Source organism: Eimeria mitis, genomic scaffold (genome assembly GCF_000499745.2).
Source record: "Eimeria mitis Houghton genomic scaffold, Emh_scaff26, whole genome shotgun sequence".
NCBI lineage: Eukaryota > Apicomplexa > Conoidasida > Eucoccidiorida > Eimeriidae > Eimeria > Eimeria mitis.
The window spans coordinates 25,826-46,901 of NW_013570940.1; the positions used below are offsets into that span (position 1 = coordinate 25,826).

Genomic DNA, 21,076 nt, shown 5'->3' on the forward strand with positions numbered 1-21,076 from the left:
GCAACACACCTTGAAAACTAATTTACTAATTATTAGCTACTAAAAAAAGTCAAAGCCACGGTGAGCACAAGGCACAGGTGCAACCACTTCCCGTCCCGCTGTTGTAGTGCGAGCACTACAAATTGCAAATGAATTGTACTTATTGCGCGTCATATGGCCTCTGAAGGTTATTTTTGCGCAGCTTCGAAGTAAAAATGGCAAGGAAGCCTAACGTTGTGACGGAACACCGGCAAATACACGGTGAATTCTTCCGTGTTAACAACTGGAGGGCCCTATGGAAGATACTTCCGCCTTTTAATGCGTGTTTCAGCATCTTAAGTATCCTTTAAGAAGGAGGAGTGTTTCAGCAGCTTGGGTGAATAGAGCCCATGAGGCGCGTATCCTAGGGGAATCACATAGACCAAGAGCATCCATCACAACGTAGCTGGCGGTGCAGCTCACGCTACGTAATGATGGTTGCTCTTTGACCTCTTCAGCCACATTCGTTCTAGGGACATCAATTGATTATCGCTATTAGTACTAGTGGCTTGTTTCTCCGTTACGAATATGATTATCGCTAGTCGTGATGTATTATAGTGCTAACAACGAAACATGCCACTATACCGAATATGTCTTATTTGGGCGGTAGGACCCTTAAAAGAAGGATGCTCAATCGCTTCTCAACAAGCACGTCGTGTAGGATGCTCTGTCTGAAGCAGGTACATTGCTTACACGCAACCTACCTAGGCCAAGTGAAGGCTGCTGTGCTAACTTATTTTACACACTCAGTAGCAGCCAGCCTCCATAGAAATACCAACGTTCTATAAGTGTATTCAGAGGCAAGGCATGCAGTATAGGAAGCTTCGCTGAAGGTTACTTGTCTGCACGCGTAAGGATTTCTTGTATCACAAGCCGCAGCGTGGTGCGCTGCAACGCCACTTCAGGCTGCTTCCTCCGCGCAACACCCAGGCCATGAGCTCAACTCGCAGGAGGCCTGAGGAGAGGGGAAGGGGGTCAGCTGCCTTCGGGAAACTCTTACTTTAAGTTTTTACCTAGATTCCAGCTCGCTTCTGTCCTTGATGAAGGCCAGAGAGCAAGCGTTATACTGAGGGCCAAGTAAGTGTTAAGTCTTGCCTACAGTGATAAAGCCTGAACCAAAAGGGGCCTTGGCTAGAGCAGGTTGATGCGTTGCCTTGCGGCTGAAGTTGCCTCAGGAGGCGCTGCAACTCGGGACTGGACGCGACCACCATTTGGCAGTCACAGGAACCTGCGCCGATGCGCTCAGGGCTCGTGGACAATGGAGGAGATTTTAGTTGCCCTTTGGGAAGCCTTTCCATCAGTACTTTGACTCTATTCCAACTCAAGACAGCTTCCGGCTGGAGTCAAGGCCTTTCCTTGCACCTAAGAAGAACGCGGGGGGGGGGGGGTNGGGGGGGGGGGGGGTTCCCAGGCTAAATGGACGGTACAGCTTCCCTTTTACAAGGCCTACGTCAAGGGTGTATCTTCAATGCATGAATAACCAACTTGCCACAAGTTTGCTACGATGCTATTTTGCCTACATTTCTTGACATTTGAAGAGGGCGTGGAGCCACCTGCAGAGCTGCCAGCATAAGTAGTGTCTAAAATCCTCTCTAGAATAATTCCCTCTCTTTCGTATACCTCCCATTCTGCCGTTGAAGGAGAATTAAGACTATTTCGCTGGTGGTATCAGACAGATTCTCGTATGAGGTTGAATACGAATATGGGGCTTGCGAGCATAAAAGGACCGTCAGGGCACAAGTTCAATCGGTTGGGTTCTGCCCCTCGTCATTGCCACTTGCGGGGTCAGCATCGTCTCTGATGGGAAAGGGCAGTAAACGAAGACCCCGAGCTTATGGAGCGTGCAGTCATTCTAGTGATGCCGTGCAGCGTAGCTAGCTAGCCGCGCACGCTTACTGCTCTTCGAGTGAGGGATAGCTTGTGTTTCTTCGCCCCCGTAGCAGCCGACGGCATACTGCTAGCTTCCTTTAGTCAGAATTAAGCTCCTAATTCGAAAACCACACTCCGAATGTCAGCTGATGCACAGTTACAGATACAGCTGGCTTCATTTCCTCCAGGTGCAGTCTGAAAAACGTTTGCAGAAAGTCCAATGCCATCCTTAGCTTTACACTTCGACACGATTCGCCATTCCACTGGCCCTCATGTGAACATACATCTGCCGCACTTTTTCTTAGAGCTAATCAATTGTGATAAGTCAGGCTGGCTTCTCAGAAGTGGGTGGTTCTGTGATATGCCAGATTGGCCACCTAAAGGACGTCTACGTGGCCCATTAGGCTTTCCGCCAGTGTGGCTAAGAACATAAGCACACTCCAACCAGGAATCAAACTGTGTAATTGAAACCGTTCTTCTGGAGCTTCGCAGGCAATTAGCTCATGTACCTAGTACGCCTGGCGGCGTGCCCATACTCACCAGAGCACTCAGAGCGGTCAGCCCGCCGGACTTTCCACTTTGTTGTCAATCTCACTGTCAGTTTTTTCAGGACTCGCTTATCCAGGATACGAATGCCATAACCCATACTGAAGCTAGAACCCTCCAGAACATCCGACCCGTGTTGCCTGCTGCTGCTACTTGCAGCTCGGAATATAAGTCAACAAATCGAAGTTCGCTGAATCCTCGGCCACCGTCACAGACATGGTGCAAACGCCTCGCTCAAAACTGCGATTTCAGATTGACCAATATGCGCTTCTTGACCAAAGTGTTGTATATTTCAAGATTTTCTCATAGATGCATGAGGAACTTTAGCGGTTTGCTCGGCGGTCCACATGGGATTACATCCACTGTACACTACGCTAGAGTCTCACCACTCTTCCAGGCTCTAATAGGTACTAAAGTAACAATAGATTGTATATCGTTTGTATCTGAAGTCGCGTTGCGGCACCGCATCCAATGCAGGGCATAGTTCGTTTGAAGTCGAAAATCGATGTTCGCCGGCGAGCCACCGGAACCGATGGCAATAGACCGGCGTTTTCTTGCCCTTCGCACTACTGTGTGTCTCTCAAACGATCCCTTGTATATAAAAATTGTATACTTATTTAGCTGTTTTCACAGTGTTCGTTTGGGACTTCGACTACTGCATGGCTGGGCATGCTATGGTCCGAATCGGCTTCCGGCACAGCCAGTGCAGTGTAGGCTGCGTCGAGAGTTCGAGACGCGAGGAATCGCAATAACCTTACCGATTTCGCCGAGCTCTTGAAACTTACCCATAACTCTTACGGTGCTCTTTGCTTGCATATTTTCTTGCTTGCAGTCAAGAGCTCGGCAAGTTAAGCAGCCTGGAGAGGTCTCATTACCGTCAGCTAATCGCCGAAGCAACCAGCAGGCTGCGATAACGCACCGAAGTTGTCAGCCTCCATTTGATTGGAATGGTTCATTTACATCATTTTGTAGGAAGGCGCCCGTTTAACAGAGGGTAGCACGGCCCTGCTGGCCTGGCGATGCAAAACCTTACTTCAGGACGCCGTGATGCCACTAGATAATATATCCCATCTGCCGGTTTGGACATCACATGCTCCTGCTAGATGACTCACATGTAATTCTGCTAATTGGGGGGATATTCTGCTGCCATCCTGCAAGGTTGGGAGGCCCTTGGAGGAGCGCTGCTCGTCAGGAAGTTGCAGTGCTGCCCAGTGCCACTTTTTGGACGAGTGTTGGTCACTTTTCTCCAAGGATCCGTGTGGTTTGTGGTCATTAAGAGGCTTCATATTGCGATAGACACAACCGTATGGACGCATTCACGCTCCAGCTGCCCTGCTCTGGTGGGGCTAACCTATGGTTAAGTTTCGAGTGGAGTGCAGGGTTAACGGGAACACGCTGTTGCTAAACCTCCATCTGAGACGCTTGGAGGTTTTTGCGCATGCATCGAGAACTGAAAATGCAAAGGGGAGGGGTGGGGGGTAGCCCTGCCAGTTCTCGCTCGCTGAGCGTGTCGTCAGACTCTGATGCCGTGGAAGAGCCAGCTGTGTTGGAAGAAGCCCGCAAGGGATCCTCCGCAGCTTGCGCAGCAATAGGCTCAACGGGGCGGAGCAGAATTAGCTGGGTCCTCTCAAAGAGTTCTCAATCTTCAAGCTCAGCGGATTCCGACCATGACAGCCCACGTCCTCGCAGCGTCACCCTTTCTAGTACCTCTCAGGGGCTTCGAAGTACCGATAGGGCCAATGGAAGCAGGCGCACCTCTTCTAGTCGCCGGCCGATTCGCGTGTCATTCATGGATGAATGCGCTTTATCAACGAGCACAGGCGGGATCGAGTCTCACGGAACTGCAGAAGTTGCTCTGAGTAAACAATGTAGAGAAGGCTCTAAGCGGCCGAATGCATCTCAGTTCGACCTGAAGACAAATATTGCCTGCCGAGCCCAGGCTGTTGCCAATGCCAACAGGAATGTGGCGGCAATGGCTGCCGAGAAGCAAGCAATTGACGAGACACAAAACCCTGCACTTGATGCCATGGAACACGAGGTCAATGGGTTACATCGGCAATTAAATGATGTTAAAGAGTCATTGCACAGACGGTGCTTGAATATCCTGAACTCTCTGGTTGGGAAAAAGTGGACAATCGACACTAGCGGTCCGCCACTGCACCCTCACGACACTTCAGAGCAATGCCTTTCAGTATCCGTTGCGTAGGATGCTTTTCAGCTCGCACCCGTGCAGCTTGGGACTGAGCAACTGATGCAGGTTTTCTGCGTTTGCTTGCAGACACCTTGGTCAAACGGATGTTGCGACCTTCGAAATGGACGGAGAAGAGCCAGGTTCAACTAGAAGCTGAAGAAGGACAGAGGGAGTCACAGGACTGGTTCGGGCCATCGGCAAATGACGTTTTTGGAGATTGCCTGGTAATATCCGAGCGGAATCCTTACCGCATCGTCGGCGTTTTTGCTCGTAGGTATCGGGACACGCGGCAACGCCTTCCCCACCTGGATGGCGTTGTCTGTTCCACGATTTTTCCGTGCATCCAGAACAGTGAGCCGCAAACTGGTCGGCCGTTAATGCTGAGCGTTCCACTTAAGCCACCGAAACCGATCAAAGCGTTTCCAGACTGCGACTCAACGCTGCCAGCCAGTGGAAAGAGCCCTGTAAACGGTAGGTGTGGTAGCCCACTTGAGGAGGTCCTGAAGTCAGCAGTGCCGACTTCGAGAGGAGACAGGCCCTCCAGTCCTAGGGAAGCTCGTTTCCGTATCTCGTCCCTGCCAACTCCGTCACGTGCATCATGGAGCATAGGACAACTTTCAGTAAAGGAACGCACTGATGCATGTTTAACTGCCCGGTGTCTACGACCCTGTTCACGATATGCTTGCGTTATTCCTCCTGGAAGTTATGTGCAAAGCTCTGCACTGGAAAGCTATCCAAGAGCTACCGTGGAAAACAATAACATGCGGATTCCCACTCGTTTAGCCGATTATTTGGAAAGAAATTGTGTGACAATCGAAAGGCCGGCCTGGGACAGGCGTTGCAGGCAGAAGAATGAGCTACATCACGCTGACTCTAGGCGATCCCGATCATCTGCACAGTCTGATGGCACGGAGTCAACCTGGGAAGAGGATGAAGACTATGAACAGAAAGCGTTGGGGTTCAGTTCATGCGAAATCCCCAGCATAATTCCTAACTCAATAGCTAGTGGGCTACCACAGTTTCTTAGAAGAGAAATCGGAAACCGTTGGCTGCCAACGTTGTTCGCGGAGGCAGACGTCCGCATTTCAGAGTACTGGAAGCTTGAAAACATGAGGAACAGGGAGAAAGCTGCCTGGGTCTACCAAGGAATACAGACTGAGCCCAAGCCGGTAAGCGGATGCAAGCAGGGCAATTAGCGGCATAAGCAGGAACAAAGGCAACGACCTTTTCTAGTGTTTCAACTAGCAGTGATTCTTTGTTTGTTCTCGAAGTGTTGTTCTGTGTTGCTTTTTCAGTATCCATGGGAAGAAGTGCCCTTGGAAGGTAAGCCACTATCCCCGCAAGAGATCGCCCAACAGCGCAAAGAGGCAAGGTCACGGCGCCACCTCAGCCTAGAGGCAGAACGTTTGCTGAGAGGTATCGGCCAGGGCAGTGGTTTCGATGGCGACGCAAGCACGCCACAACAGCGTGGAGATGACTGCACCATCATGAACCCCAAAACCGCTCAACTGGAAGGTCGTTCTCCAGCTGGCGACGAGACTTCGGCCCAGACTACATCATCTAGGTGTACAGTGAATCCCCCGGGCACACGGGCTATCAGGCGTGTACGCTAGCCCACCCTGAGACACTGCTGGCACTGCTCAAATTAATTACAGAATTTGCGGACAGTTTTGGCGTACACACGCCGCATTGATTTCTGTTTTGGTGGGCTGAAGATATGTAGGCATCCCCATATTTGCCTGAAAAGCCCATACACATTTTAGAAACTGTTTGCACACCCGGCTGCGGTGCCGTTTCCCCCTCGAGGGGACTATTAAAGCCATTTATTTACGAAAACCAGACGGATAGTCAGGGGAATAGAGCCACAGGAAAGCTTGCGGTTGTCCGCAGCTAATACGCCAGTTCCTGGCAGAATACAAATGTTGTTTGCATGCGTTGCGGTTCTAAGTAGCATCGCGCTGGCACTGAACAACTGGTGGCACCATTGAATAAGGCTGCTAAGCCACCAATGGAGCTAACGCGATAACTCCTCTCTCTACAATGTTTACACCAGTTTAAGTTCGCTTCTTGAGCTCGTGTGCGGTGCGAGAACTCATGAATTTGGTCCGCCCTTATGGAAGGTCGAGTAGCGCAACCTGCTCCTGCCATTAGAGCACCCCACGCCCCAGAGATAGTGGAATTCTTGCTAACTCTATCTTTTTCGTCCGCTACATGCGGAGTTGGCTCAGCGGAGCGAAGAGAGATGCGGTGTTATCAGACTCTCTTCTTTATATTCGAGGCGGGCACACTAAAGAAGGCATGCTGTACTGGCCTGACGCAAAATATTGCGCTCAGAGCTGCCAAGAAATCTGCTGACGCCATTAGCACGAAGCACCACGGGTCCAATCGGGACCCGGCCACCAAGCCAGCGAACGATATCCCCAGCATTGGGCCACCTGCAAACAGCAGACATGCCCACTTCATGCGCGGTCTAAATTGCATCCTTACCTATTAACACTTCTACTCCATCCTTCTGCAATACGATGCGCGTGTACCTCTGAATGCTCACCCACAACAGTGCAGAAGGGAAGGCCCGCAATGACGGCGAAGAGGAGGACAGCCAAGTTTAACCTTTGTGCATGCCTTAGTTTAAGGTAAAATCCTGCTGACGTGAAGACGGCGCTGACCGCATAAACGACAAAACAGCAGAGAAATTCTGCAACAAATGTATCAAATAGCACGCTGATTGCGCGAAAGACCTCGTAAGACGTGCTTGACTGTAACTGATTTTGCAGTCCTAACAAGAGTGGAACCAGCATCGGTGGGCACGAACCCACAACAGAAATTGCTACTGTCCGAATAAACGCGACGGCGACAGTCTTTTGCCTAGCAGTCATTGTCGCGTCCATCAGATCTTCGAGGATCGAAGGCTCCTCGTTTTTCGTTTCCCTCACCAGGCGAAAAATCTCCTGAGGAAGGGGCAAAGTGTCGCCGAACGGGTTCAGCCCACTGAATGCAGCTGTGAGTAGGCCCACCGTTATAGCACCTAAGAATCCCGAGATGCCACCGAGCAACCACATGCCTGAATAGTCCACCCACAGATCCGCTGAGTGGAAGGCATAAAGAACATTGCTGGACGGCTCAGAGAGAAAGAGATTCAGGCGTTAGCACCCCTAAACATGCTGACTGTCTGAGTCCTACGTTTTGTAGCAGGTGCTAAGGAATAGCCACGAGCTTCCAGGAATCGCTTCTCTTGAACGGCCACAATGAAAGCGGAGCCTGCATCCCCGGTGCAGTTGAAGTTGAAGAGCTCCATCCATGAGGCATTGGATAAGAACACACCGAGGGTGACCATTGCATTCGAGCTCCACTTGCTAAAGAGGGAGGTCTGTTTCAATATAGGTAAAAGCAGTGTAGGCGCGAACGCAATGTACGCATGAAATGCCATGCTGGTAATGTAGTTTTGAACGAAATAAGCCGAAAGAAATGATGGAACGGCACGTTCTTCGGCAGCCTTTTCAGCTGGGGTAGTGTCAGCTAACACTTGAGTGTCGGAGATATTACTGGAGGCCATTTCATCCCCGTGCGTTAGGATTGGTGGGCGTCGTTGAGTCTTTTGACTCCTGTGGCGTTTCCGTGTGCTCATGTTCCCCCAACTCTGCCGACTAAGCAGATATATATAACCCAAAGACGTCTGCTGGCAGCTGACCCAGCTCTTCGAGCGACTTTCCCCGTCTTATGTGGGAACCGTTGAGCGAAACAGAGTATCGGCGCTAATTGCACTAAGGCAATCGTACGGCCCGGGCGCTCCACTGTGCAAGCCTCCCTATTCCGCGACACTTTCAGGATAAAACAATAAGAGAAGAAAATCAGTTTTCTTGTTGCAACGCAACTGTGAAATATATTAACACCCATAGTTACAGGGACGCATGCACTACCGCCGCGTCAGCGGTTCCCCCCGGGCCCCCTCGAACCATGGACCTCAATGGGAGTTCGAACCCTGGATCATTCTGCAACTTAAAGACGAAGGAAATGACTCCTACTCGTCGTACGAAAAAACCACTCCCCCCCGTTAGGTCGAAATGGAATGCATGCAACAGAAACTCAGTTCGTGATGGCTGTGGAGGGTACCCGGCTCTCTTGATAGGTACCTCCGCTGCCGACTTGTGGAAATGGCGTCATATCATCCATCCTCAGCTACTATCCATGCTTACCTATGTACATTATGCAATATACCGTCTCGATTGCCTCAACCAAGGGTTGGGCTTGCCGCACGCGGCGCCGAAGTGCCCTGGAGAACGCGACGGGAGTCAAACTCCCGGCGCCACACCGCTACTAGCGTCCTGAGTAAGTGCCTGCTTTAAACACTAATGTGTAGGGTATTTATACATCACTCTACCCCAGATGCTTTAGCTCTCCAGCGTGGCCAAGGAGAAATATGTGACAACTAAGACCGAACCTAAACTGGCTGCAGGCCAAAACCAGCAGAGGAGCGCACATAGTGGAAATGCAGCAGAAAAGTGAAACATGCAACGAAACAACCCTGTAGCTAGGGATGCACTAACAGGAAAGCATCCACTTCTCCGCTCAATGATTGGTTTTACGTAAATCCCCGACCAAACCATGCAGAAACACCATAAATGTCCTGGTTCTGTATACTAACTTAAAATCAAGCGGGTTACAGGCGGAGCTGCCTAAATACCGTCAGCTCCGTGGGAACCGCAGTATGCACACCGTCTGAAACCCGGAGCTTAGGGGGTCGTACACTGACATGGAGCCCACCAGCAAATGACTCTTTGGCGCGGTATACATCAACGCACGAGTATCTATAAACGTAGTTTCTTCCAATCCGCATGGCCGAAGCCTGCGAATTGCGTATCTGATGCCGAAAAAGCAAAGGGAGGTCGAAGACATCACCTGTTACATGCATGAGAATTCTACTCTCCTAGAAGCACGGGAAAGTTTGCCATTTCGTGCTCCCACACTTACCATACTACCACTTCCCTGTAGTGAAACCATATGGGGATGGGGGCGGGAGGTGGGGTTGTGTGGCAAACCGCCGAGAACCACAAATACCATCTTCGAAGAAGCGTTGCTTTCCCAAAGCTTGCGTGTTGAAATTATGAAACGAGGTGGACGAGTGCACAGCAGATGACCGTTCTAAAGCTTTCCACTGTCGAATAGAAGAGCCAGATGCGCTCTAAAGGATCACAACCAGGCGACTTGTCCAGGCTTTTCTGCATGAAGCCCAGACTTACGAGACTTACGTCGTCGCTGGGGACACATGCCTAACGGAAATCAGCGCCACCATGGCTTTAAATCGTGCAGCGAAGGACCAGACAATCTATGTACTTAGTTTTTGCTTGCTCCATCGAAAACCATTAGGCTGTGAACATTGCCTTCTCTCTGTGCCGCGGCAGACCTGTGAAAAATAAGCATACACAGACACGCTAAAACTGAGCAGATCTTCTTGCGGGTAATAACCTACAACAAACATGAAATCAGTTCATTGAATGTGAGCTAAGCGCAAAACAGCGCGGCGTTGGCTAAGTGCGCTGCTTAGGTATTCCCAACCCTTGCCGAGTTTTCCTTTGCCACTGTGAGAGCCAACGTCTCCCCAACCACCGTACACATGGACCGGCACGCAAAAAGATCCAGACTCAAACAGTTTCCCTACCGGACGTCGAAGCGGACTTGGCCCGAGTACAGCTGCTCGTGAAGTGCTTGAATGCTAGGCACTCCTGCATCCTGGAATCCGTGCTTCACCCCTTGCATTAGATAAGGTATAAGATTGCGAATAGAGCCTTTATCAACAAGACAGCCTGTGACACCCTGTGCCACGCGAATTTTTTGACCTTCTGCAAAATATCGTGCCGCTGAACCACCGGAAGCGGAGGACGTGGGGCTGGTGCTACCATCAGCCGGGGGCTGCTGTCCGGCCCCCGACGCCGCTCGCATAGCTTCTATGCTACCCATACCACGGTAGCTCTTCACGCGAGCGCCGTTGTGGAAGTAGTAAGCCCCTGGGGCTTCCTCCGTAGCTGCTAAGAGAGATCCAACCATCACTGTGCTGGCCCCTAAGGCTAGCGCCTGCACACAGAAAGGACCACGCTGGAAACAACGAGGCCAACTATTATTTCCACGCTCCTGCATGATGGAGACGAGATAGACGTTGGACAACATGCGGAATTTCCAATAATTCTGAACACTGAATGTTATTCAAACCAGACCAACTTAATTATTGATTACGCTCACTTTGACGACTTGGCCGGAATTCTGTATTCCGCCGTCAGCAATGCAAGGGATGTTTGCCATTTCTCTGGCGTACTTGCTGACGTGGTATACAGCTGTGGCCTGGGCCCGACCCACAGCGCAGACCACCTGAAAAAGTAACCCGAATAACAGTGTCACTAGGATTTTCCACTTTGTGTGGGAACGCAATGGCTACCTCTGACAACAGTTGCGCTGCAGCTCCGCTCACCTGAGTAGTGCAAATTGATCCGCTCCCCATGCCAACCCGCAGCGCGTCGACTCCGGCGTCTATGAGAGACTTAGCTTGTCGCGCCGTGACCACGTTTCCTCCAATGATCTGCACATAGCCCATACACCCAATAACCGACGATCACCTCACTCGTAAGACTGCAGATAAAAGGCCCACTAAAGCTCAGATGAATGTACAGCTAGCCTCAGTTCAACGAGGGGAAACTAAGAAATTCTCGTCGACAACGGACAGCCAACTAACCTGCGTGTTTGGGTAGGCCGACTTTAGCTGTTTTACGAGATCCACTTGAAACACAGAATCACCTTGGCTGCTGTCTATAACCAGAACATCAGCTCCGACTTGCAACAACGCTTTCGCTCTTTCAAGTTCTCCCGGCCTGCAGCAATGTCCAGGTTTCCAGTTTGCTCAAAGCTATGCGTGTGCGTGACCTAGCATCAATGAGTTCCTGGGATGCCTGCGCTAACCGTCTCAGCTGTGGCGTAAAAGCCTTAGTCAACAGCCTGATCTTTACCTTGTGGAGAGAGCTGCGCCCACCAACAGCTGCTTGTTAGGATCCTTGGATGCTAGCGGGTACTCCCTATTTTTTTTCAAATCATTGCGAGAAACTAATGCGACAAGCTCGAAGTTCGCATTCACAATGGGCAGTTTCCCCTTTTTCGACTTTCTCATGATCTCGTTGGCTTGAGTGAGGTCAAGTGGCTCGTGGCCTACAATAAGGTCCGTCGTCATGACCTCGCTCAGCGGAGTATGCCTGTCCGTGATGAAGTCGATGTCTCGTGATGTGACAATTCCCACCAGTTTTCCGCCAAGTGCCCCCGTTGATGTGATTGGCACCGAACTGTACCCGTATTTCTGCAACGGCATAGCAACGCGCATCACTCCCCAACCGCTAACAAGCACGTCAAGTGGATAACTTGACAAAACAAACTGCTGTTCAGAGGTCGCCTACCAAACATCATCGAATCAGAAGCACGGAGGTTTGTCCGCCGCCTGCTGAGCACGGTACACTCTGGCTGCCCACCTTTTTGATGCAATCAACATCATGAACCGTGTCAGTAGGCTTCAAAACAAAAGGTTCCGTTATGAATCCATTCTCGAAGCGTTTGGTCTTCCGCACTTGCTGTACCTGCTGCGCTATCTCCATATTATTGTGAATAATACCAATTCCCCTACAACGAAACAGATGCAGCTAAATTCCACTCGAGCTCCACCAGAACTGTATTGCAGACGCATTTAAGAATGCACTTCAGCTTCTGCGCAACGAGCCATTCACATGCTGAACAAAACCCCAGACCACCAGAGTCCAAAGCTCACCCCATAAGAGCCACGCCAATAGCCATTTTGTGCTCGGTGACCGTATCCATAGGGGAGGAAACTAGTGGAAGACGCAGGGTGATGCCCCTCGTTAGCCTTGTAGACAGGTCGACGGAGTCCACACCGAACCCTATGTGCCCTGAACGCCCACGGCCAATTTACACACATATTCGCCCGGAACACTCAACTGGAGACTATATCTCGGGAAGCCTACAGCTTCGTATCTCCAACGGCCGCCTCACCCGGCATTAGTATGAGGTCGTCATAAGTGAAGCCGTACACAGTCGAGTTAAACACTTTTTCTGCTTCCCACCCGTCCGCCATTTTCCCCGTTAATTACAAACACCTGCACCAGTCCATACAGGAACTTCGGTTCAACCGATCGGGATGATATCTTCTTTGTGAAAGTGGTTCTTCAACCACAGCAGATAAATGACACAATGCCGTGCTTTTCCCCCCGCACGGGCATTGAATATTGTAAGAAGACTAACCGGTAATCAAGAAGCCTCTCTTGCGGTACGCGACAAAAATGGAGGAAATCGGCGGATACGGTCTCGATTGATGGACTTAAATTGTTCCAGGTTGTGAACAGTTGTTGCGAAGTGAACGCAATTCGGATCTGAGAAACTAATGTACACCAATCGGCGTACAACAGGTCTAAACTACCCCGAGCCAAATCGTCTGTGCGGATTGCCTGCTAATACTCTGTATAAGGGACAAATAGCCGAAGTGAAGTAAAAAATCAGTGGCCTTCACCAGTGTGGTTGGCCTCCGGCCCCACACACAAGTGGAAGATCCGTGCGGGCACCACAATAGTTCTGGAACGCAACGAAAAAGCCAACAATAACAATGAAAAATGCATTAGGATAAAAGCGAAGCCAATTACTTTAGCATTAAGTGATGAGCCTGCGCACACACGCTCGACCGCCACGAGTGTCTCGTTTCTGCGAGGCAAGGGCCACCTGTGAAGTACTACGGCGATGGGGTCCGTTCTCCCCGCAAGCTATTTCAGTTTTCGCCTGTCTGCACTTTCTGTACGATGGAAATAGGAGCTAGAGTGTTTTTATTTTATTACCTAGTTTCCATCGTACACCTGTTGCAGTATGGTCTGTTGGAATCTTCGTACATACATATCATGGTCTGCCTGACGTTGGTACGTGCACTCCTAGATGCTTGCAGGCTGGCTATAGATGGCTAAGTACATATTTAGTAAGTTCATACACTGTTTGTATATGCAGCAAAAGGGGGTTCGGTTATGCTTGCATAGCCAATTTCGGGTTGCCTCGCAGAGTTGCAGCACGATGCGTTGCAACTTATGACAGGCTGCTTCCTCTCCGCGCCAGCCCCACTCGCTTGAATTGCTTGCCTGTGAACAGTGGAGGCTGGAGGGGAGTCAACTGCTTTCGGGGAACTGCTATCGTGAGTCCCTTGACTCAATTGCTGTAGCATACTTTAGCATTGTATGAAGTTAGTCTGACTATATCTACGTGTGTAGGCTGGAACAGTAACACTTGCTTTCCGGCATTAATCAAGGAAAGAAGCGACCTGAAACGAAAGTAAAGACTTGAAGTAAGTGTTCCCATAGCGGCAGCTGACCTCCCTCCTCTCTCCCCAGGCATCCTGGGCATTCAGCTCAGGGCCTGGGTGTTGCGCGGAAGAGGCTGAAGTGGGTTTGAAGCGGACATCGCTGCGGCTGGTGAAGCAAGCCAGCCGCATACATGCACACAAGGAAGCTTCAAAGCAGCTTCCTTTACTGCATGCATTACCTCTGATTACGCTTCTAGGACGTTTGCATTTGCTGACACCCAACCTACCAAGGCCAAGTTAAGGTTCCTGTGCGAACTGCAGGCAGACCATGCTACACGTACCAACTTCCCACAGGCAATGGTACACTCCCCAGAAACCGCAGGCCCTTATTCAGCCTTCCCCAGGAGCCTGGAGACTGCAGTATAGTGCAGCTACTTTTTTGGAACACTTTTATTTTAACTCTCTCCACTGCATCTCAAGGTGTTCCCTGGAATGGAGGGCTCTCCTTACAGCTCCACACCAACGGAGGCTTTTGGGAAGTTGCACCTAGGATTCCCAACGACTAAAGGGAGGTCATATGCTATTTTTCAAAGGCTATCCTTGTTTCGGTATTTCTGCAGCTCACAACGGATATCATCTATGCCTGAGGCTTCGTTGCAGCTGCCTCTCCGTTGTAGCATATGTCTCCAAAGGTGGGCTGATTTCAAGCAATTCGTGCGCATTTGACTAATCATACAAGACTTATTGTATACATAATATACATATAAACTTAGAAATTGAATATTGGAGTGCAACAGTTTAGCTGCGGCGAGCGGAGTGCTCGATACGCGATGTGGATCTGATGTCGAAGGTCACGGCAGGGGGGTGCAACCTCCCTGTCTAATCCTTGGCGCAGTCTGTCAGACTACGTTTTGCGGATGGCAGGCAGGACACGAGAGTTGGCAAAAGTATGAACGGAAAATGTGACATTGAGTCCTAAATGACATATATTAGGGTGTCCTGCTCTTTGTTATTTACTACATCTGAGAATTGTTTTTTCACTATTACACAGCTATGCTGCTCCTCGGGTGTTCACTGGACCGAAGCACCCAGAACTGCGTTATTCATAGGACCATCGTTACGGCGTGCATGCAGTTCTCCACCATTTACTGCAGCACCTCTGCACTGCAGGGGAGCTTCGTTGCGACAAGAGACTGCTTGCAGCCCAATTACCGTATATGATGCAAATCCAGTAAGGGGAGCAGAGAGGAGCACACTCTCATCACTTCCCGGCACATAGACCTCAAACGCCTCGTCAGGGGGGCGCATGCGCGGTCTCCACAGGGTCACCTGCGGCATGCATAGTATCACGTCGTCGTGAGTAATGCAATCAAGTGAGCTCCCCAGCACACACATTGGATATTCCATATATTTGTTGGACTCTTGGTGCTTGTAGATGAGGACGGGATATTGATGGTATTCAGAACATACTGGACGGTTTTGTTAGCTCTTGCGCATTCCCCTCAATTCTCGCGGCCTCTAAGGCTGGCCCCCTAAATGCATCAAATCTACCGACCGAGTGTTTTGTCGGGTTCACTGTAGACCTTTGCAAGAAGGCACACGACCAACGCCTTGGTTCATGAGCGCATGCATGCATCTGCCGGGCAGCCCCGTTGTCAGCTCACGCAGAGCATTAGCGATCCGCTCTGAGACGGTGACGCAACGATCGGTCGATACGACTCAGACGCCTTCTGTATGCAAATTTTAATGAATAATACTTTACCTGCGCTCAGAAAGTTCCCCCTACCACACTATAAGAACTCCATATGAACGATTTATGGAAGGATGCTCCAGAAAAGAGTTGCGACTTATCATTTTTGCCCAGACGGAGTACAACCAGCATCGTCTCTAGTACTTTAATTTTTAGTATGGGAATTTGCATGGTTACTGCAAAGCCAGAAGGGGATGTAAATTCAATGGGAACGCTCCAGGCTTGCAGCCCTCTCGTGCGGAGCTGCACGCGGCGACGATCGAGCGGAGTAGAGGTCGCAAACTAGCTTAGTCTTCGGTAGCTTCTAGTTCAATTTTTAGACTGGATAGCTAGCTTCCATTTTTTTCGAGGATATACTATATTTTCCGTCGGGGATTTATTCAACTGGAAACTAGCGGATGCAGGGGTTATCCTTCAAGGGTTTTGTCCCTTTATCTCGGTTGCGTGGAATCGATATGGTCGAAAAAATGAACGAACTCAGCTCAATGAATTGACAAACGGAAACGTAAGAGGTTGCAGTTCGCACGAGGAAGTCTCACAGGGGGCACCGAAAACACGAACTAGGCGGGAAACGGCGGCTTCTCATCATGCTGACCCGCGAGACATGTACTCCTTATGATGATTAGGTGCATGTCCCATGCTGACTTCGGCCGTACAACTGCTTTCTAGAAGACTACCATCTCAGGAATAACCTCGCCCGTCTTACCGGTGGAAAATGACTGGAGAATCGGACCCTGAGAGGGCAGCCGCTTCTATTTTATGGCGCCTAGCCTGCGTTGAGCAACAAGTAAAAGCACTACAAAACCCTGCTTTCCATCGGAGCACTGTAGCAACTATTATCTGACTAATCCGAACGCCGCCTACATGTGTCCGATGTTTGCGACGTCAGTTGGACCGCATGCGCAGAGCGCTGCGCCGCTCCCAACCCTACTCCCCAGCTCATCTGTACGCCGCTATTCGAGATAATGGGAGTGTTCGCTTGTATGGTAATGCAAACTTCCACATTTGGGAGAACGACAGGCTAGCCACCCCTGCTTCTTTTGGCTCGCGTTGTTGTGATTGTGACGCACACCTGTGCGATATGATGAGAACTGATAGCACAATGTTGTGCATCCTGATATATCTCTGCTTAGCCTTTTGCATTTGCTCTCGTCTGGCTCGCGCCAGCTCGTTCTAGTGAGACTTTTGATGAGGCCTTCCCCATTGACAGTTATGCGTTTAATGACTCAGCGAGTGCGTGGGTGAAGTTACTCCGGCTCTATGGCGTTCGAGCTGACGGGCTTGATGGCCGCCTTTTAGCAGCAAGGGTTTCTTCCAACGACGATGGTGTTTCTTTGGCTGAGTCAGAATAACCTCCCAACCTGCTCATTCACCCAATGACTTCCTAAGACACAACTCATGGGCCGTCTACCTAATTAATCTTCAGCGTCACAGTAAAACATTCCGCCAGAGCTTTTGCATACACTTGCCGCTTTATATAGGGCTGCTTTTATTTGCAGCTTTCTGCGGTGGACGCGGCCAAACATGTGTGCTAGCCCGCGTGAGGTTTCAAATGTCGAGAATACGACTATGCCCCAGAAGGAGCCGGAAGAACTGGTGGCATATATGGGCCTTTTGGAGGTTGAAGGAGCAGCAGACGTCGCAGCTGCTGCCAACGCAAGCCGTGACAGGTGTAGAGGCCAGTGTGTGCCTTGTACCCTGTTTAGCTGCATAGACACTTCCAAGACTGGGACTGTGACGGAAGGCAAGCTAGACAGCTGTTTGGCAGCGTGTGTAAGGCTCCAATGCGTGAGGTCAAAAATATGCGTATGTTAGGGGCCTGGCGATAGCGGAACGCTTTTAGCATTTGAATGTAAAGTTGAAACCAAAAACGACTAACGTTTAGAGTAGAGCGGGAAATTGATTGCCGGAAGAGGTGTATCAATCTGTACCTGGCTGTACTGCAGCTGATCTAGCCAGAGCAATGACAGTCCTTCAGCAACCCTCGTTCTCTGCCGTTTCTAGAGTCTTCAACAGACTAGACCGGTGGGTGAATTACCTTTCGTCGACTGTTCTAGCAACCCCTGCAGGGTCAAAAGCAGCAAGCAAGCAAATTCGTTAACGCACCGATACAAACAGTGCATTTTCGTTGTGAGCATCCACGCTTTTCTTGCATGAATTCAGGAAATGCAAAGGGTTACTTACTGCGGCTGACTGGGCAGTTGAGTTTCTCCATACTGAGGTGGCCTGCAAATGCATTCGACACATTCCCAGTTCCGGGTGCGCCTTCACAGACCGACTGTTTATCAGTAGTCTCGTATAGTGGGCCCGCACACTTCCCTTTGCCCTCTATGTACTCTCTCTGATTGCAGGGTAGCTACAGCATTCGGATCACTTGGCCATCTCCCTCCTAAAGAAGAACACGAAAATTGCACTCGCTTGCAGAGTGACTCATCCCCTTTTCAGTCAAGTCCCAGATGTAACAATGAGGCTTTGCAGCAAACTGGTCAACAGGAGATAGGCGCATCACTAAGGGGTCGATACCCCCCCATACACTTATCACTGCCACACAATTTCGCGGCTAGCAACCGTCCGAGCGAACGCTTCCGCGCGCTCTCGGCTGGGAATGGGTCAAGGCGCGTCTGCTCAGTTTGCCTTCTTCCGAAAATTAAAGCAGAAGCTTGCAACGGAACAGCATCCACCGCAACACCAAAGACTGTCCTCTTCAAAAACCGTGGAGCCTTCAGAGTAAAAGGACTAGGGCAGCCACAGCGTCAATCCTGCTGCTGCACTGTACATACTTACTGTGCCCATCGGAATCCAAATGTTCGCAGAGAGCTTGTTTGGACTAATCAGAGAGGTGGAGACGAACAAGTATGCCACCTCTGCGGACCTCCACCCTCGGGCTACAGCCCTCCTTGTTGCCCACTACCTTTCGCTTCTCATGCTGGTGTTGCTACCTCTGCACACCGCGTGAAGAACCAACTTCCAGTCTGCGCGGAAGAACCCAGTGACGCACCTGCAGGCCGAAATAACCGCACCATAGGAGCAACTGATCAAACATGCACCTGCAAATCGAAAACCCGCGCTTCCTCTGCTAGGCCAAGTGCGCCTTCGGCTCCGTGCACTTCTCAAACCATGCAGAGTGACCAAACAAGAGCATTCCCTCCTCTTGCCCCGTCAGGTGCTCCCGAATATTATTCTTCTCCGTTAAATCTTTTGGAGACTTCCCAGGGGACGCAAAGCGCGGGCAACGGCTGTATTACAAAGACGAATCGCCTGCCTTACGATAAGCATTTGCTGGGGTACATAGACAGTGGGGGGAAGCTGCAGACTACACCGCCATCAGCCAGACCCCAGACAGTGACTACTATACGGCCAAAAGCGCCAGCTCCACTTCGTACAGGACCATGCCCTCTCTGCAGTTCGTTGATATTTCCAAAACCTACCGTTGTATCTTTTCCAGCATTGCCTAACACAACATCCGCAAGACGCGAGCGATCTCCGTCTCCTGAGCAATCCATTCATGCCCAGCATCCGAAGGAGAACAGCGCAAATGGACTGCAACAACACCTCTCCTGCAACATTTTGCAGCAACTCAGAACCGAAATGCAACAACAGCTTCAACAACAGGTGCAACAGAAGCTGCAAGCCTACATGCAACAGATACCAACTTCCACTGACCAGAAATCCCGGTGTGATCAAAGAGGAGACGCACAAATCCTTCTTTCGCCTCAACGTGGGGCTTCGCAGGATAAAGGGAGCGTTATACGTGCTGTAAAGGATGCTCCCCTGCCGCCGCAGGAGGGAAGTAGGTGGAGCTCTCAAAGCCCTGCAACTGGAACAGCTACTACGGCGATGTCATCGGGTACTCTCGGGCAGAAACCTGGCACAAGCAGAATTAGGCGCTCCCGTTCTGGGCCAGTGAATGGTACCGTTCAGCAGGGGGACCCACTTACAGTGCTGGACCCGGTCCCGGAAGCCTGTGTGCAGAGAATACAATGGCTTCAGTCTTGCTCTGCAGAGGCTCAGGGGTCGAGAGAAAAGCAAATACTGGCTACACTCAAAGAATTGAATACACGGTCAGTTCAGACCTAAATATGACTGGACATATCTAATATTAGCCTTAGCATACAAATTTACACCAGACTTTGGCTCATAGTAAATTGGGTATGTATGAACCATATAGGAGACACTCTCCGGTAGGCTCACATTTTCGCAACACATTTGAAATGTGACGATCTCAGCAGAAAGATTGGAGGCAGCAAAATATGTGAGAATTTAGCGAAAAAGTCGATTGTGGAGACAGGTCCTAAAGTCATTTGCTGCCTAGAGACAAATACCGTCCCAGACACGCACTTCTTACAGGGAAACCAAGATTGCAGCAAGATGATAAAGACTTCATTCACAATACGGCACTGTAGTGAGGTTGTCGTTCACGTTCCGTGCTTCAGGCCAGATTTTGCCTTGGTGGACGTCTGGAGAGTCTTTGATCCAGAAGGCGCCGGCATTTCCGAAGCACGTGGGGTCCAAGACGGCTTCAGTCGCCTGGGCATTCGTTGTTCCAGCCAAGAAGCCCAGTGCTTCATCTGGTATTATTGCCCTCCTCATCCTATCGGGTGAGCAAACTTGGTACTATATCGCATAGTCCACTTGCTGATGTAAATAATTCTTAACTAAGGAAGCCCACCTGCAAGCAAAAACGTTATTTACAGGCTAACCTTCCCCATTTTTGCAAGCCTTTTCGCTGCTGGAGGAGATGAGCAGCTGCCTCTGCTCCGATGTATCCAGCAACAGAATCCGTGCACCGTTCCAGCAGCGTACTTGGCTTTATCATCAAGGACAAGAAAGCTACTGGCAGCCTTCTTGAGGCTCGCCCTCGACAAGGTAGGCTTCTTTCATTGCAACTACTGTTGGCTCTCTGGTTCGCAGAATCCCTTGCTTTGCCAATCAGTGCCACGTCGGCATCAGCCACGCAAACCAGTGAAGGCCCTGTGAATTGCTGCTTTTGCAGGCAATTTCGCGTTGGGTGGCCAGAGCTCTAAAAATATCTGGGCTCACAGGGACTGCGTCAGTGCCCTGCAATCCCACAGGCTGCTGAGGCATTTGGGAGATCGCATCTTGCATCCCCTCACTTCAGTTAACTTTCAGCAATTATTAATGTACATGTGTGGGGTATATTCACCTTACAACCAGTAGACTCTAGTAATACTCAGTCAAGACTTTATGCTCCTTGCCTGGTCCTCACAGAAACTCGGATGCACGCAGCGAAATTGTTCCAAAGCAGCGCCACTAATTATTTAGGCTTGCTCTATTTGATGTGCTGTGGCACTAAAAGAGTCTCGCCGCATAGCAGTTATTATGGGTCCTTGATAGACGTAGATACCGAGGCTGTGGAGCT

At 50.4% G+C, this 21,076-nt stretch overlaps 3 protein-coding genes across 3 annotated transcripts; 1 reads left to right on the forward strand and 2 right to left on the reverse strand.

Annotated features, from left to right (window-relative positions):
* Positions 1-3,889: 3,889 nt before the first annotated feature.
* Positions 3,890-6,237, forward strand: EMH_0027130 (uncharacterized protein; the record flags this gene model as incomplete). Its single annotated transcript, XM_013497316.1, has 4 exons — positions 3,890-4,580; positions 4,712-4,848; positions 5,524-5,793; positions 5,920-6,237. 4 exons carry the CDS (start codon positions 3,890-3,892, stop codon positions 6,235-6,237), a joined length of 1,416 nt encoding a protein of 471 aa, XP_013352770.1.
* A 640-nt stretch (positions 6,238-6,877) lies between these two features.
* EMH_0027240 (uncharacterized protein) lies at positions 6,878-8,249 on the reverse strand (the record flags this gene model as incomplete). The annotated part of the gene is made up of 3 exons (XM_013497317.1): positions 6,878-7,059; positions 7,173-7,685; positions 7,805-8,249. The coding sequence occupies 3 exons, from the start codon at positions 8,247-8,249 to the stop codon at positions 6,878-6,880; spliced, it is 1,140 nt and encodes a 379-aa protein (XP_013352771.1).
* Positions 8,250-9,955: 1,706 nt separating this feature from the next.
* Positions 9,956-12,743, reverse strand: EMH_0027350 (inosine-5'-monophosphate dehydrogenase, putative; the record flags this gene model as incomplete). The annotated part of the gene is made up of 9 exons (XM_013497318.1): positions 9,956-10,025; positions 10,281-10,693; positions 10,859-10,984; positions 11,085-11,192; positions 11,346-11,481; positions 11,617-11,957; positions 12,127-12,274; positions 12,420-12,558; positions 12,662-12,743. 9 exons carry the CDS (start codon positions 12,741-12,743, stop codon positions 9,956-9,958), a joined length of 1,563 nt encoding a protein of 520 aa, XP_013352772.1.
* Positions 12,744-21,076: the final 8,333 nt, after the last annotated feature.